General features: G+C 31.5%; 1 protein-coding gene across 2 annotated transcripts in view; it reads right to left on the bottom strand.

Moving 5' to 3' along the window:
• Positions 1-15,219, bottom strand: part of LOC124371310 (sodium/calcium exchanger 1) — a 215,460-nt gene that overhangs the window by 10,148 nt on the left and 190,093 nt on the right. For both annotated transcript variants that reach the window (XM_046829648.1, XM_046829647.1), the window contains exons 3-5: positions 5,881-5,982; positions 3,880-4,019; positions 1,953-2,055 (exon numbers count right to left, since the gene is read on the bottom strand). In XM_046829648.1, the coding sequence (XP_046685604.1) occupies positions 1,953-2,055; positions 3,880-4,019; positions 5,881-5,982 (345 nt within the window). The remainder of the gene's footprint in view (positions 1-1,952; positions 2,056-3,879; positions 4,020-5,880; positions 5,983-15,219) is intronic.

The raw sequence follows: 15,219 nt of genomic DNA, 5'->3' as shown, positions 1-15,219 counted from the left end.
TGGTCACTAAAAGATCTGTGCTTTAGGAAGATATGGTCTGAAAGTATTTTTTTAAGAAAAACTGAAAGTGTTTAATGTAAGGTTCTCTTGTATATAGCAGTAAGTACTCTTCCTTCAGTTAATCAGTTCTCGAAATGTACCTTGCGTGATGTTGGGGAATATAGACTCGAGAGATGAAATCTACAATCCACGATGAGATGTTTTAAATAATTGGTTTGAGTACTCCTCGTCTTAGGGATGTAATGTTTGTTTCATGTCTTGCATAGGTTTAGTTTGATCGGTTATTTAAAACTTTTACAGAAAGTCATCGAAGTCAACATGAGTTATATCGTATCTTTAGAAACTACAATAAAAAGACTTGTATATCGCTGCAATGGTAATAAAAGACATACTTTTCTGTGATCTAGATCCGTGGAGATACTTTGACATCAAATACTTCAACTTTCTATTTGATGATTACTTTGTCTGGAATTAATGCATTGTCTCTGCGCTAAAATGAATTCAAGGTTGATTTATTTGGTCTTGTGATAAATCTTTGCTTTTTTCTACGGTAGTGACTATTTTGTTTGTCTTACTTACTTAAACCTATTTCAAAGGAACAGTTTGCAGAAACGACTTGAAGTGGACGAAAATATTTAGTTCGTTCAGTCTTCCAGTTTGCTAAGTTCTGTTGTGGGTCTCAAAAACTAAATAGAATGTAGAATCTTAACATTTTCAATAAGTTTTTATAGCTACATTATAACTTAAATATAATTTAACTTTCTACAAAAACTTAGTGATCTGAATATCAAGTTAAAGGACTGGTAAGCTATTTTCTGTTGTATAATATTTGAATATAATTCATATTCACACAAAAGAACGACACCAAATTGCCAAAACGCTGTGGCATTGAGAAATGTGACCGCTCCTTTGACAAATCCCTGGTGTGCTGGAGCGATATGACGTAAATCAAGATATGGCGAGGCAATGTGACGTTGCCAGGAAATTGGCACTATTCCGTAGGAAATAGCCGTGGAACAATCGAAACATCCTATCGAAGAAACTACCATCTTATATCATAATCTTGAATATTAAGATGTAAAGTTTATTAGTTCAATACTGAACCTATTTTAATTACATTTGTTTTACTAACCATACTAACAACAATGGGCACGATGAAAAAATTTTCAGTTTAGTCATTAAATGTTTTGTAATTAAGATAAAAATGGCTGTTATTTGATTTACTTTTATATTTTATAGAATAACACGCAAGTATAAAAGTTTTATAGCCTAGACATAAATTAAGAACTAGATTTATAAAACTATAATAGATTCATGTGTATAATACTTAAATTAAAATTAAAAGGTCAAGACGTTTATTTTGAAACGTTATTCATTTGAAACTTTTTTCTCAATGGGACAAATGTTCTAAATGTCCCATGTCCTAATCAAACTACACTAATTACATATAGTTTAAAAATGATTTAACTGTTTTATAAAGCATTGTAAAGTTTGACATAGTACTACATGAAATAATAAATAGTTTCCAAAAAACCATAGCTGTAAACATTAAATCTAAATTCTATTTTTAAAATAAAAACTCAATGTAAAATATAGCATTAATATTTTAATAAAGTACATCACCTTAGAAAAAATTAGTACTGTTTACATTTTATGCAAAAAATTTATATAATTTTTAGCTATCCGATTCTTTTTTGAAAAAGAAAGCTATTCAACTATATCATTAATTAGTTTGATACAGTTTTATCTGATTTGATAACAAGTACAGAGTGTCATAGCTACTTTATTTCTACCCTATAAATTAGTTTGGTATCGCGCGCTATAAGTTGTGCAATGTTTTAGCATGCAATTTACATACACAAACAGTTTTTAAAATATGGTAATTTCGTTTATAAATCCAGTCAGAAGTATATTAGCAATACTCATATAAAATGTAAAGATGTATACGGTACCTGAATTGACCCTAATAGCTTCTGCAAATTGCTCGCCCCAAGACGACGTGGACACGGATACTGCCGAAGCCCCGCGCTTCTGTACCAGCTTGTCTACGGTATTCTGGAAACAAAATAAATAATATTTATATTTACAATTATTATCTTCAATAAACCACAGTTGCAATGGATTCAAACATCTTGCAAACATTAGTAACTTGAAAACTGTATCAGATAATTTCAGTATTTACAATTTAAGTGAAAAAATAATCGATTTGAGATAACCGGAGGAAAGAGTGTTAAACAAAAACAGTTTAAGTACTTGGCGTTTTGACGGTGCACCGTTTTGGTATCTACGTGTAATTGTAGGATAAAATTGTATCGCTAGAAATCGTATGCATACATACCAAATATAAATATTACATAATTAACTAGTGATACAAATTATAGTGCCTTGAATCTGAAATTTGTTTTTGTATCTGAATACTACTTTAGAAATATCTTTGAGAAGTAAAATGAAGAACATGGTGGATTAATAATATAGACAAATAAATTTAAAATTCGATGAAAAAAGTTAAAATTAAGGGAAATAACTTAAGACTAATTAAATATCTTCCCGTTAGATGGGATTAAAATACTACTCTGGCTTCATAAGAGTGGAGAAAAGCTCATAAATTGACTGTAAAGCTGATAAATTGCCTCCTTAATCGCACTTTTCCTTAATCTTAGTATTACGGTCGTGCCTTGACGTCTAATAAATGTACTATGAGCTCACAGTCAATTAATAATGATTAGTATTCACCCCAAGAGAATTATTTAGTGTTCTGCGAACACAATCAACGTGAATTTCATTTCAAGTGGAGTTTCTCTCTCACTTACAAACTTCTAGTTAAAACCCGTTTATTCATAAGTACACACTCTACTAAAACTGTTTCTGATAGTTGGTTGATTGATTTGAATGCGTAATTATGTAAAATAAGAGCAATAATAATCCCTCACTTTCTCGGTGGACTCTCTAGCTTTCCTCTTCCTCCCTCTCTTGCTCTGTCTCACGTTCAACTACACTACTTTTACTTAACTTTATTTGTTTAGTTCTCTCTCTCTCTCTCTCTCTCTCTCTCTCTCTCTCTCTCTCTCTCTCTCTCTCTCTCTCTCTCTCTCTCTCTCTTCCCTCTCTATGTGTCTCTTTCTTGGACAACATCTTTCCATAATATTGAAGTCAATATTGATGATTATAAAATTATGTACAATCGTCAAACAAGCAATAATACCTATGAAAGATTTGGCTTCAGCTCCAATACACCTTTTATCGAATGCACTCCGTCCCACTCACCATAGGTACGGTAAATAATAACTACTTATAATAAATCGATACAACGGAGTATCGAAGGATCCGATAGAACGCAACAAAATCATTATCAACCAATCCAATAAAACTGTGTTGTAAAATGTGTTGCTGTGATATGTTGCTATAATGCTAAATGAAAAGTCATACAATTGTAATCCGTTTTATAAAAAAGTACATTATTCAACTTTTTAAAATTGCCATCATGGTTAAATATTACATCCATATCAAAGGTTTTATTATAATATTTTATCATTAATTTAAATATTTATGTCGTAAAACGAAAGGGTAATTTGAGAGCTATTGATGTTGGTGAGATCAGTATATACGAGGTGTAATCAATGCGTTCATGTCACTATACTAAAAGCTGGTGTCAGCTCGTACTTACTTTTATATTGGATATTGTTTTTACTCTACGAAACCACATAATTTAGATAACTACAGTGAACTCGACATTCTCCCTGATATTGATCTGATCCCAAGGTACCAGCACGAGCCACGATCGTCCCTTAAGAACTACCTTCTCCTTAACTGTCAGCTCGAACTTCCTCTTGTGTTAGATATAGTTTCTACTCAAAAATGCCACAAGATTTAGATGCCTACCTTGAACTCGTCACTCTCCCTGATGTTGATCTGAACCCGAGGTATCAGTCCCAGCCGTGGTCGTCCCTCCAAAGCTACCTTCTCCTCAACTGTCAGCTCATCCTCCCTCTTGTGGTGGATATTGTTGGACACGAGATTGTCTGAAATATATCAACATGTCAGTGCTTCAAATATCAATGAAAGTAATGTATTACATTATTTGAGAAAGAAGGCTTTTATATTATTTGTACAGAATATAATAACACAATTTTCTATTTTATTGGAGGCTAATATAATGTTTATTATTGAATACTGCTACTATTATATGTACTTGATAATACAAATTACATATCGAATTACAAAATTTTCTTTGATAAATATAATGATGAGAATCGTTATTTTCTGTGCTTACTTTACATTAAAGTCTAGTATATATTTATTGGTGCATTTTAGTCACCTGTTACTAAACGACATAGCACACAATAGTTTATTGGTTAATAAAAATGTTTTAAAATTGTTTTTATGAATGGTATTATAATAGTATACGTTCTTGAATATTAACTTTTCGGAAGGGATAAACAGATTCCATTTAGGTAATCACAATCTGGAAACATTATAATAAATATGAGTGTGTTTATGTAAAAAGATTGTAATACTGTGTATTGTAATATTAGTTATTTTAGTACGGTACGCAAGTTAGTATAGAAACAAATTTAAATAAAATATTCTGTACGTAATTATTGAATGGGAACTCAATTTTTTTATCCCTTTAGTTACCTAATATGTTTCTTTTATAATGTAAACCATGTTGTAATTGAACACGTATATTATATATTTTTCGGTATACAAAGTAGAGTATTTTAATAATTAAAAACGAAAACTCTTACATACAATACATACTAATGAAACAAATTTGTTAGAAATACATTTTAGGCTTAAATAGTAAACAATACATTTTCAACTCCTTGAGTATCAAAACAGTTAGTGATAAACACAAAAGCACGTATAAAAGCAATCTTTCTTATTAGAATAAAACATGATGAAAGAAGAAAGAAGACAATAAATATCGGCTCAAGTAATTAAATAAAACTATTAAAATTGTAGTAGACCAATACATGTAATGTTGTGTTTGATGCAAGGAGTTTGATGTGCATGATACAAACAATGCAAGTATACATTGATTAGTCAAGAAGTAACAATCTATCATATCCATAACAGAAAATTTTAAAGAAAATATATTTGTAATGCATTAAAGTATTGATATGTTGCGTTAGTTGACCGTGTCAGTAATGATTATCATGATATTCTTTTCCAGTTCACTGCAAGTCTCAACATTTTTTTAAATCTTAAAATATTACGGCAATATATTTGAAACAAAAAATAACAGTATTCGATTATACAAGTGTATAAACGAGGGCGGAACTGTATCGTGAAGCCGTTAACCATGTTCTTAACCAACGACAAGTATATGAACACACAACGATTCTAACACAAAACTATTAATTTTTAATTGAACATATTTCATAGTTATCACTATTCATAGCCATATTCGTGCAAATATGATCCAATAATACATTTCATTATATTTGCAAAACTTAAAATATTTGCATTCATAGATAAATATATATATTTTTAAAGATTATATCAAGAAATAAAACCAGTATAGTTTGAAATACATCGGTACTATCAAACATAACAACTGCAACATACCGCCAACATATGGATTCCTTATTTACATGTGTATTTTTGTTTTCTAATTATTTTAAAATAATGACAGATTACATTCCAAAAATAAAAATATAGTTCCGAACAATTCTATAGCACCTCATAGTGTTGAGCGACGAGTAGGATAAAACATTAAAAAACAGAAAGAGAACTAAACTATCACATAACACAATAAACTGATATTATTTTATATCAACTCAGAAACAAACACAAAAAACATACACCGGTGTTAATAGAAAATATTATGGTGTGGTTAGTTGCAGGTAAAATGCAAACAAGTCGCAAGGCACGACTCACACGTGATATTGCTATAGGAGCCGTAGAGGAAAGCGTGCGCAGCATTAGCCGCGAGAGCGCTGTACGGGTGACTCATCTCGGTAGATGTCTCACTCGGCTGGTCTACGAGAAATACAAGGAAAATGTCAAATAAAATCAGATGAAAGGAATAAAATCATTAAATTTACATCTGAGTATTATAAAATTACAATCAAAACAATTAGAACTCACTACAGTAGACAAATTGTCGTTTCAAATTATAGATGTTGCTATGAACTATAACGTAACAATAAATAGAATATATATATATATATATATATATATATATATATATATATATATAAAAAATAACAACAAAGCAACAAAATTTACAAAAGTAAATAAATAAATTTATTTATTTATTTACTTTTGTAAATTTTGTTGCTTTGTTGTTATTTTGTATTATACCTTTTTGAAAACGGCAAAAAGCCGAAATATTAAAGGAACTTTATATCAAGAAGTCTAATAATTGATATAACAGAGCAATTCTGCTTTTATACACTCGAAGTGAATATATATATATATTATATATATATATATATATATATCATATACACCCATGGTGTAAGAGGAGCGTTTTAGTTACCATTTTCTAAACAATATCCCAAGCATTCTTGAAAAGATAATAATATTTGAATGTATGTCAAAGGTATCACGAAATAAAAACAGACATTAGATGTTAAAATTAACATAATATAAGTTTCTAAAATTAAAACAGTTATATGTAAATAAATACATAAAATAGAAGGGATTTCCCACATATGTAACTTTCTCGTTGAAGCTGTTTCTGTTCGTTCAAACTTTTGCTGGTTGAACGAGGTGGTGCGTATTGAATGTGGCGACCTCAGTTATGCGGTATGTGGCCACAATGTGTTACGGCCATAGTGTGGTTGTTGTGTTGACATTAGTCCAGGGATGGATAATTGGCCATAGCGGCATACCGCGGTCACATACTGGAAAATTCCAGTTCTGGTTGTCCAGTATAACGGAGGTGGACAAAATGCGTGTTTTATAAAACAGTTCAGACATTCTCCGTTAAACGTTTTATATCGGTTTCACACCATTGTTTTCATGATAGCTTTTTTATAGTAAACTACTACTATACCATCCGATATGACTTCAGTTGTAGACTATAATTTATGGCTTATAATTTATAATTTTCTTAAATAGGTTCCAATAATAAGTGGAAAACATTTAAGTTTACTTATAATTCAGAATCCTTTCAGACTGAAATTTATCAAATTGTTTCCTGATGTTATAAATACGCTTTCTACATTATTCTCAACTCCTCTTATAAAATAAAAATGAATCCAAAAATTTGTTTCTAAGCAATAATAAAGTGGAGGTGCTAGACTAGTTTGGTATATTGTTTTTAATATTTTTGAACATTATTTTTTTGCAGAGAAGTTTTCCGGAACAATTTAGAATTGGTTAAAATAATAATATTTTTTAAATATTTCATAATACAATTAAATCACACTAAACAGCTATTGACACTTTCAGCTGAAGTCTCTCAAAGGGGCTGAAACATTTTGTTTACATTAATATTTGAGAAAATACGTTGCAGTGGGTGCTTCAAGTCTGTCAAAGGGGCTGAAACATTTGTTTACATTAATACTTGAGAAAATACGTTGCAGTGGGTGCTTGAAGTCTGTCAAAGGGGCTGAAACATTTGTTTACATTAATATTTGAGAAAATACGTTGCAGTGGGTGCTTCAAGTCTGTCAAAGGGGCTGAAACATTTGTTTACATTAATATTTTGAGAAAAACGTTGCAGTGGGTGCTTTCAAGTCTGTCAAAGGGGCTGAAACATTTGTTTAAAATTAATATTTGAGAAAATACGTTGCAGTGGGTGCTTCAAGTCTGTCAAAGGGGCTGAAACATTTGTTTTACATTAATATTTGAGAAAATACGTTGCAGTGGGTGCTTCAAGTCTGTCAAAGGGGCTGAAACATTTGTTTACATTATATATTTGAGAAAATACGTTGCAGTGGGTGCTTCAAGTCTGTCAAAGGGGCTGAAACATTTGTTTACATTAATATTTGAGAAAATACGTTGCAGTGGGTGCTTCAAGTCTGTCAAAGGGGCTGAAACATTTGTTTACATTAATATTTGAGAAAATACGTTGCAGTGGGTGCTTCAAGTGTGTCAAAGGGGCTGAAAACATTTGTTTACATTAATATTTGAGAAAATACGTTGCAGTGCAGTGGGTGCTTCAAGTCTGTCAAAGGGGCTGAAACATTTGTTTACATTAATATTTGAGAAAATACGTTGCAGTGGGTGCTTCAAGTCTGTCAAAGGGGCTGAAACATTTGTTTACATTAATATTTGAGAAAATACGTTGCAGTGGGTGCTTCAAGTCTGTCAAAGGGGCTGAAACATTTTGTTTACATTAATATTTGAGAAAAATACGTTGCAGTGGGGTGCTTCAAGTCTGTCAAAGGGGCTGAAACATTTGTTTACATTAATATTTGAGAAAATACGTTGCAGTGGGTGCTTCAAAGTCTGTTTAAAGGGGTTGAAACATTTGTTTACATTAATACTTGAGAAAATACGTTGCAGTGGGGTGCTTCAAGTCTGTCAAAGGGGCTGAAACATTTGTTTACATTAATATTTGAGAAAATACGTTGCAGTGGGTGCTTCAAGGTAAGTTAAACGCTCCTATCTCGCCCATGTTAAAAAATGTATATGTTTATGACCCGTTTCCTGAGCAACCATTTAAGGGAATGTTCTGAAACTTTTACCAGCTATTTTATATGTCTTTGTGACAGTACTGATCCTGAATTATATTAGTATTGTGATAAATAAAAAATTTTGTAAATAAAACTAAAAAAGAAATAATTTTTACAATTTTAAATTTTTTGTTTTATTTTTTAATATTTTTAAAAAAATAGATAGAGATATACCTGAGGATCCACATCATCACCTATATGTAGGGAACATGTGGTAAAAGTTTGGTCAAGATATCTTGTATAGTTTTTTAAAAAATGAGTCATTTGTGTTTAAAAAAACCGGACTTTCGGGAAACCGCGGTTAAAGTAGGCCTATACCTTTTCCATTGTAACAACTGGCAATTTTATTTGAATATATAAGGTTATAAATACCTTTTAAAAACCTCCTGGTATGTAATCTTCTTCTTCTACTTCATCTTGCTCAAGATTTATCCTCCTTTTCTTCAGCCTAGCTTCCTTCGTAGCATTCCGCTCCGCAATCTCCGCTCGGTTTGGATTCGCTCAGTGTCCAGTTGTTGTAGCAGACAGATGGTGTTAGATCCTATGTCCTTTATTCCAAGCTGTTCTAAAACTTTAATCCTACTTAGGTTTCCATCATTGAAAGTAGCTATTGCATCATATGTGCCTAACTCAAGGGTATGCCTACCAACAAAAACATTTTTTGGAAGTCTTGTCCAAAGCACGTTGTTGAACGCCTCATTAACATTTTGTGTCTTCCATGAAGGCATTTTCTGAGGAGGTCGGGGTTGGAAAGATCTTTAAATATTGGCTTGATAGCCTCCATAATAGCTAACGGAATTTGGAATTTTTATGTTTTATAATTAGCTACTGTGCCTGCTACTTCAGCTTTGCGGAAGGCGCACCACGTGTCCGGGGGGAAAGGACACAGGTCGTGCTGAGATTGTCATCACTTGACATTTTATGGTACCAGATTGCCCAAATAGCCCTTCTCATGCCATCAAGATTGGATTGGTTAGACCTAATAGCCCCTCCATAATATCCTTGAAGTTGGTCTATGACTTTATCAGTTAGTCTACCGGCACCCTTGAGTCCTTTCCCATCAGATACAATTAAACTTTTGTTCCGTAGTTTATAATTCCTCAGGCGTGTACCCATTCTTTTTCTGGATATGCCCAATGCACTCCAGCTTTTTTACTTCCACACATCATCATATGGCCTACTACTGACTACTGCTTGGTAGGCTTTAGAGTCCCCATCACCCAGAAAGTACTCATACTTCACTCCTCGCTTCTCCTCTGATCGGCTAAAAATAGACACCGCAGCAACAGTCTCCATACCTCCGCTTGACCCTTCATAATTTTTTATACACTTAGATATATGGTTTTCTTTGTTGGTTTCACTTGACCCACACTTCACACAACCACTGCAAAATTTTGTCAATACCTCAGCATCTAAAATTTTACCAGTGTCAAGACCTTGTCAGAGTGCACACGCCATTTTTTGATTTGTATCCTCTCTTCTGCCAAGTCCCATCATAAGCGACTGTCAGGTTTCTATTATTTTCATCCGTTTCATTATGAAGCACAGCTTCTTCTGTTGCCTTTTGCATCGATTTCTCCGCAACATCAAAGACACTCTCTCTTACAACATTTGTATACCTTGTGTACGCTGAGTTCGGCTTTGGCAAATTTAATAATGCACACAACAGCTTTCCAGCCTCCCCCGCCTTTACCGATACATCTAAGGCCATATAGCATTCTTAGATTTATGTCATATAGGTTGGACTTATTACTTTTATCAGAGGTCCAGAACCGATTTTCCCCATGGCATTTCCAAACATGAAAGTGACAAGTTACATGCTAAAACCGTTTCTTTTCTCTCTTTTACTTCACCTAAAATTACTTTTCCGCCACAAGATTTGCACGACAACATACTTTGTTCAAGGCTGTATTCAAAAGAGTATAGAGCAACTATAATATTTGTTTCATCACTCGTGTACTGTGTATAGTCACTTATACTTTTCATTTAGTTTTGCTTTTGAAGCACTAGGCCTAGATTGAATAGTAACATTAGGTCTACTAACCTCACCTTGACCTAAAGGATTTGTCCTAAAATGCTGGTTACCCTTGCATATCCTTTTTTTAAAAACTCCTTTTGGTTTTTTGTCATAGTAATTAGCACTTCACAAAGAATATGATAATTAGTTATATAAAACAATAACAACATAAACACCACTTGATAAACTAAATTGCAGATTTGTCAACAAACAACATTATTGGTAAGCAACAATAACTGGCAGACAAGTCAGTTGTAGTCTGATACAGATGTTCACCTGCATCTGTTATGCATTGTTGACAACCTAACAATAAAGTATTACACAGCTATTAGCTTTGCATAAATACTACTATAACAAGTGTTGAAGCTGAGCGTGGTAGACTGCTCAAAACAATACAAACTCTAGGAACATACAAATTTTAAAAAATAAAAAAAAATACTTCTGACCTTCAATTGTCTTGCTCTTTTTTTAAAATACTTCAGAAAAGCTTAAATAAAAATATACAAAAATAAAAAAAAATTTAAAAAAAAATAATTTTTTACCGTTTTAACTTACCTCAAGTCTGTCAAAGGGGCTGAAACATTTTGTTTACATTAATATTTGAGAAAATACGTTGCAGTGGGTGCTTCAAGTCTGTCAAAGGGGCTGAAACATTTGTTTACATTAATATTTGAGAAAATACGTTGCAGTGGGTGCTTCAAGTCTGTCAAAGGGGCTGAAACATTTGTTTACATTAATATTTGAGAAAATACGTTGCAGTGGGTGCTTGAAGTCTGTCAAAGGGGCTGAAACATTTGTTTACATTAATATTTGAGAAAATACGTTGCAGTGGGTGCTTGAACACATAAGTATCAAGCGAAATGACGTTTCTGATAAAATTGAAATACAAGCTGGTAATTATATGAATTTTTAGGTATAATATAAAAATCATTACAAAAAATATACATATATAGAGGAATTACAAAAAAGTTTTTTGTTTAAACTCACTGAGATTTCTTAATTTTTGTTAAAGCTAATGGTACAAATAAGTTTAAACAAATTCAACCAAAGCGTCGTGGATAAGAATGAATACTTCAAATAGGCTTTTTATAATTATGATGTGCAGATTAAGATCTGGACACTTTTGAAACGCACTATGATTACACCAGATTAAGCTAATTGTATCAAATATCAATTGCATAAGCTATATATATATATATATATATATATATATATATATATATATATATATATATATATATATATATCGTCTTATTGCATAAAATGTAGGAGTGGCGTTGAGGAATCATTTGATCAGGTATCCAATCAGTGTATTGGTTATGATAAGGAACGTAAAAATATGTTTTTGAAAACTTTAAGAAAGAAGATTTTAAACTCCACCACATTTGCCAACCCTTTTTCAAATGGGTCATTATCATCTTTTAGAGACATCTTAAAATTAAAAATAAAGATATGAAAGTATAAATTGATATGGCCTGAACAAATATTGTCGAATTAAATTGTTTATTGACTAAAAGGTAAAAGTGAAAAAATGTGGCAAACTAATTTTAAAAGTATTGTATAAATTAAATATTACTCATCCTATGAAATCGTTGAGAAAATCCGTAGTTATTCTTGAGGATAATATACTTTCGAGCCAAAGAGTAATTATCTTGTTTGTTCACTACCTAAATCCACCAACATTAAAGCAATATAATTCATTACGTTTAATAAGGATGTCTTCATCTTTACCCATAAGTATTTCTTACTTAATTGAGTCAATACACCTTATTGAAATCGTAATCAGAAAATATAGTTATTAACAAAAAAAAAACATTTATTCTTAACTATAAACGACTATAGGGACATCAGTTCCAGGACATGAAACAACACCCTGTTGTGTGTTAATTATGCACAGACTTATCTTTACACTGAATATAAGTTCATAAATTATTTATATACATGAAAACTATGTTACAAAATTTGAAAAATCATCATCTGTTCCAAATAAATTAGGTTTTTTATGAGAAGCTATGCTATTATTACGAAGCAATTATTTCCTTATGTTATTATCAGTCCGTAAATTTAATAAAATATTACAGTTTAATAATGTACAACTACTATAAATACTATTCTGAACTATAAAAACACTATAACTAATTACCCTGCACATTTTTTACGTGTTTAACTTTGAGAGATAAAAATACCATTAAACAAGTAATACAAAAATTATCGATTTCGATATGCAAATTCTCAACTTGATGTAGGGAATAGCAGGTTCATTACTTACTACGTAAAATGCTTGTTAAATTCTGAATACAGTTCCGATATAAACTTGGGTACTACGAGTTCGACATGATACAAATTTAAATTTATAACTAAAATGTCAACTAAAAGCACAATTGAAGGTGTGAGGAAGCCAAAATGTTGAGTGTTTGAGTTGTAATCTAATTAAGTTTGGAAGCTGCTCAGCTTAAGGTAAGACGGTAGGAAGCCCTTGTGACTGGGAAAACAGCCTAACTCAAGAGTTCAGGTTTGCAAGTGGTCGCAGGACTCGTGGGAACATAATATAAATATACTGTATAAAATAAGTGGATATGTAAGCTACTATAGTGTGCAGTAACTTTTGTTACAGTACCGTATGTTATACCGACAATGAGTAAGGTTTCCTTATTGTTGAAGATATACTGGATATTAAAAAGAGATAATTATAACTGTTGCTACCTGAATTGAATGTTTTAATGAAACTCAGATAATGTTCCTGAGCTGGATACACTTAAAACCGAACTCGTTTTTCTTCTGTTTATTTAAAAAAAGGTTTGTGGCTATTAGTGTAAGAAAAATGTTCAAATATATGAAATCATTTCCATTGTATTACAAAACTTAAATAATAAACACAATACAGAAAATATTTTCTTTTGAAAATGTTAAGCTAACAAGTATATTTTCGTTTCATAATTCTACTCGTCCATAATAAATGGCTTACGAGTAAATTCAACCTTACATTTTTTTTATAAGATTGAACATTAGTATGATATATTAATAAAGTGGCTGGATTCTATTTAATTGTTGTTAGTTAATTGTATACAACATGTGTTTGAGTTATCGAACTTGCTAGCCCTAAAGTCTTAATATAACTTGTGGCAAAATATTTCAAGAAGGATTGCACAGACTAAAATTTTGCATGGAACTTTATAAGTACAAAAATTAATTCTAAATGCTTCATTTTTGTGTTACAATTTTTATGATCTTATCTCTGTTAATAGTGCATATAGAGAATAAAATTAACTATAGATTTTAAAATTATTCATACAACCTAATATATGAAGCCTGTTACAACACGTGGTGTGGCGTACTTCTACCTTGTTTTACCATGCTTGGCAGTATAGTTGGGACCTAATCACTGAATCTAATTTCATTTAAAACTTGTTCATTAGTATTATCATTAAACATTTTAAAAATATTTTATCCATCTATAATTATATGGTAATTTTTTTAATGGTATTTTGGTTTATAAGTAGTTAAAATAATTTAAGTTTTTGTGTCATGAGTAGAAAAATTTATTTTTACTTATCATATTTAAATATTTTCCTAAGCTTCAGCATAGCCAGAATGGGCTTGTTTTCAACAATTTGAATTACATTCTGGTCTATTGGTTGAAGGAATGGTCCGACACGTGGAGGCAAAAATAATGTGCAAATTTGACTAACCACAGACTTCATTAATCTTCATCGGGATGATCAGGACAGTTGTCAAGAAACAATAAGGCTTTCTCTAGCAGGTTCTGTTTTTTTTTTAGAATACGGTTGACCGATTGAACAAAGTTTGTGTGAAACCATTCACTGAAGAGTGTTTTGGTCATCCACCCTAGTTTCTGATAATGTAAAAAACTAGTAAATTTACATTATTAAAAGCTCGGGGGTGGGGTTTTTGGATTTACCAATGACGATCAATTGCAGCTTGTGATGCAACTAGCATTGGAATAAGGCATACAAGTTATCCTGTCTTTAACCAATTTACGGACAGGAGCACTGGCTTTGGCTCTATAAAAAAAAGTCTCTTTGGGCAAAAGGCGCCAAAATAAGCCACTTCCATCGGCATTATAAACTTGATAGGCGCTTAGGCCAATTTCATCAGCAGTTTTTAATATTTTTTATTGGGCAATAAAGGGCTCAACAGAACCTACATCACATGAGTCTTTCACCAGTTAATGTTATCAGCTAATTTCAAAATGCCTTTCGAATTTATCTAGCCAACCAACACTTCCTACCAGCACGAAAGTCATCCTTTTTCATTATACGGTTGTAAAAGAAGGTGGCCTTATCAACAAGAATGTCATCTGAAAAAGGTATGCCTGTTAGAGATGTAGCCTTGAAAAGTGTTTTATAAATATATATAATACAATATAAATAAACCTTTAAACAATTTTTTGTAAACTTTTATTTTTGTTACTATGTACATTTTGAAATCTGTGATTTCATCTTCAGGTACTAAGGTTAAGTTATGAAAATAAATAATTAAAACCAATTTGTCATGTGTTTTTTCACTACCTTGGTGGCTAAATTTGTTATATTTAATTTTATGTGTGATCAA

This window comes from Homalodisca vitripennis, chromosome 1 (assembly GCF_021130785.1).
Source record: "Homalodisca vitripennis isolate AUS2020 chromosome 1, UT_GWSS_2.1, whole genome shotgun sequence".
In the NCBI taxonomy this organism is placed as follows: domain Eukaryota; kingdom Metazoa; phylum Arthropoda; class Insecta; order Hemiptera; family Cicadellidae; genus Homalodisca; species Homalodisca vitripennis.
Note: the sequence above shows the minus strand (reverse complement) of the source record. Positions and strands in the feature narration are given on the sequence as shown.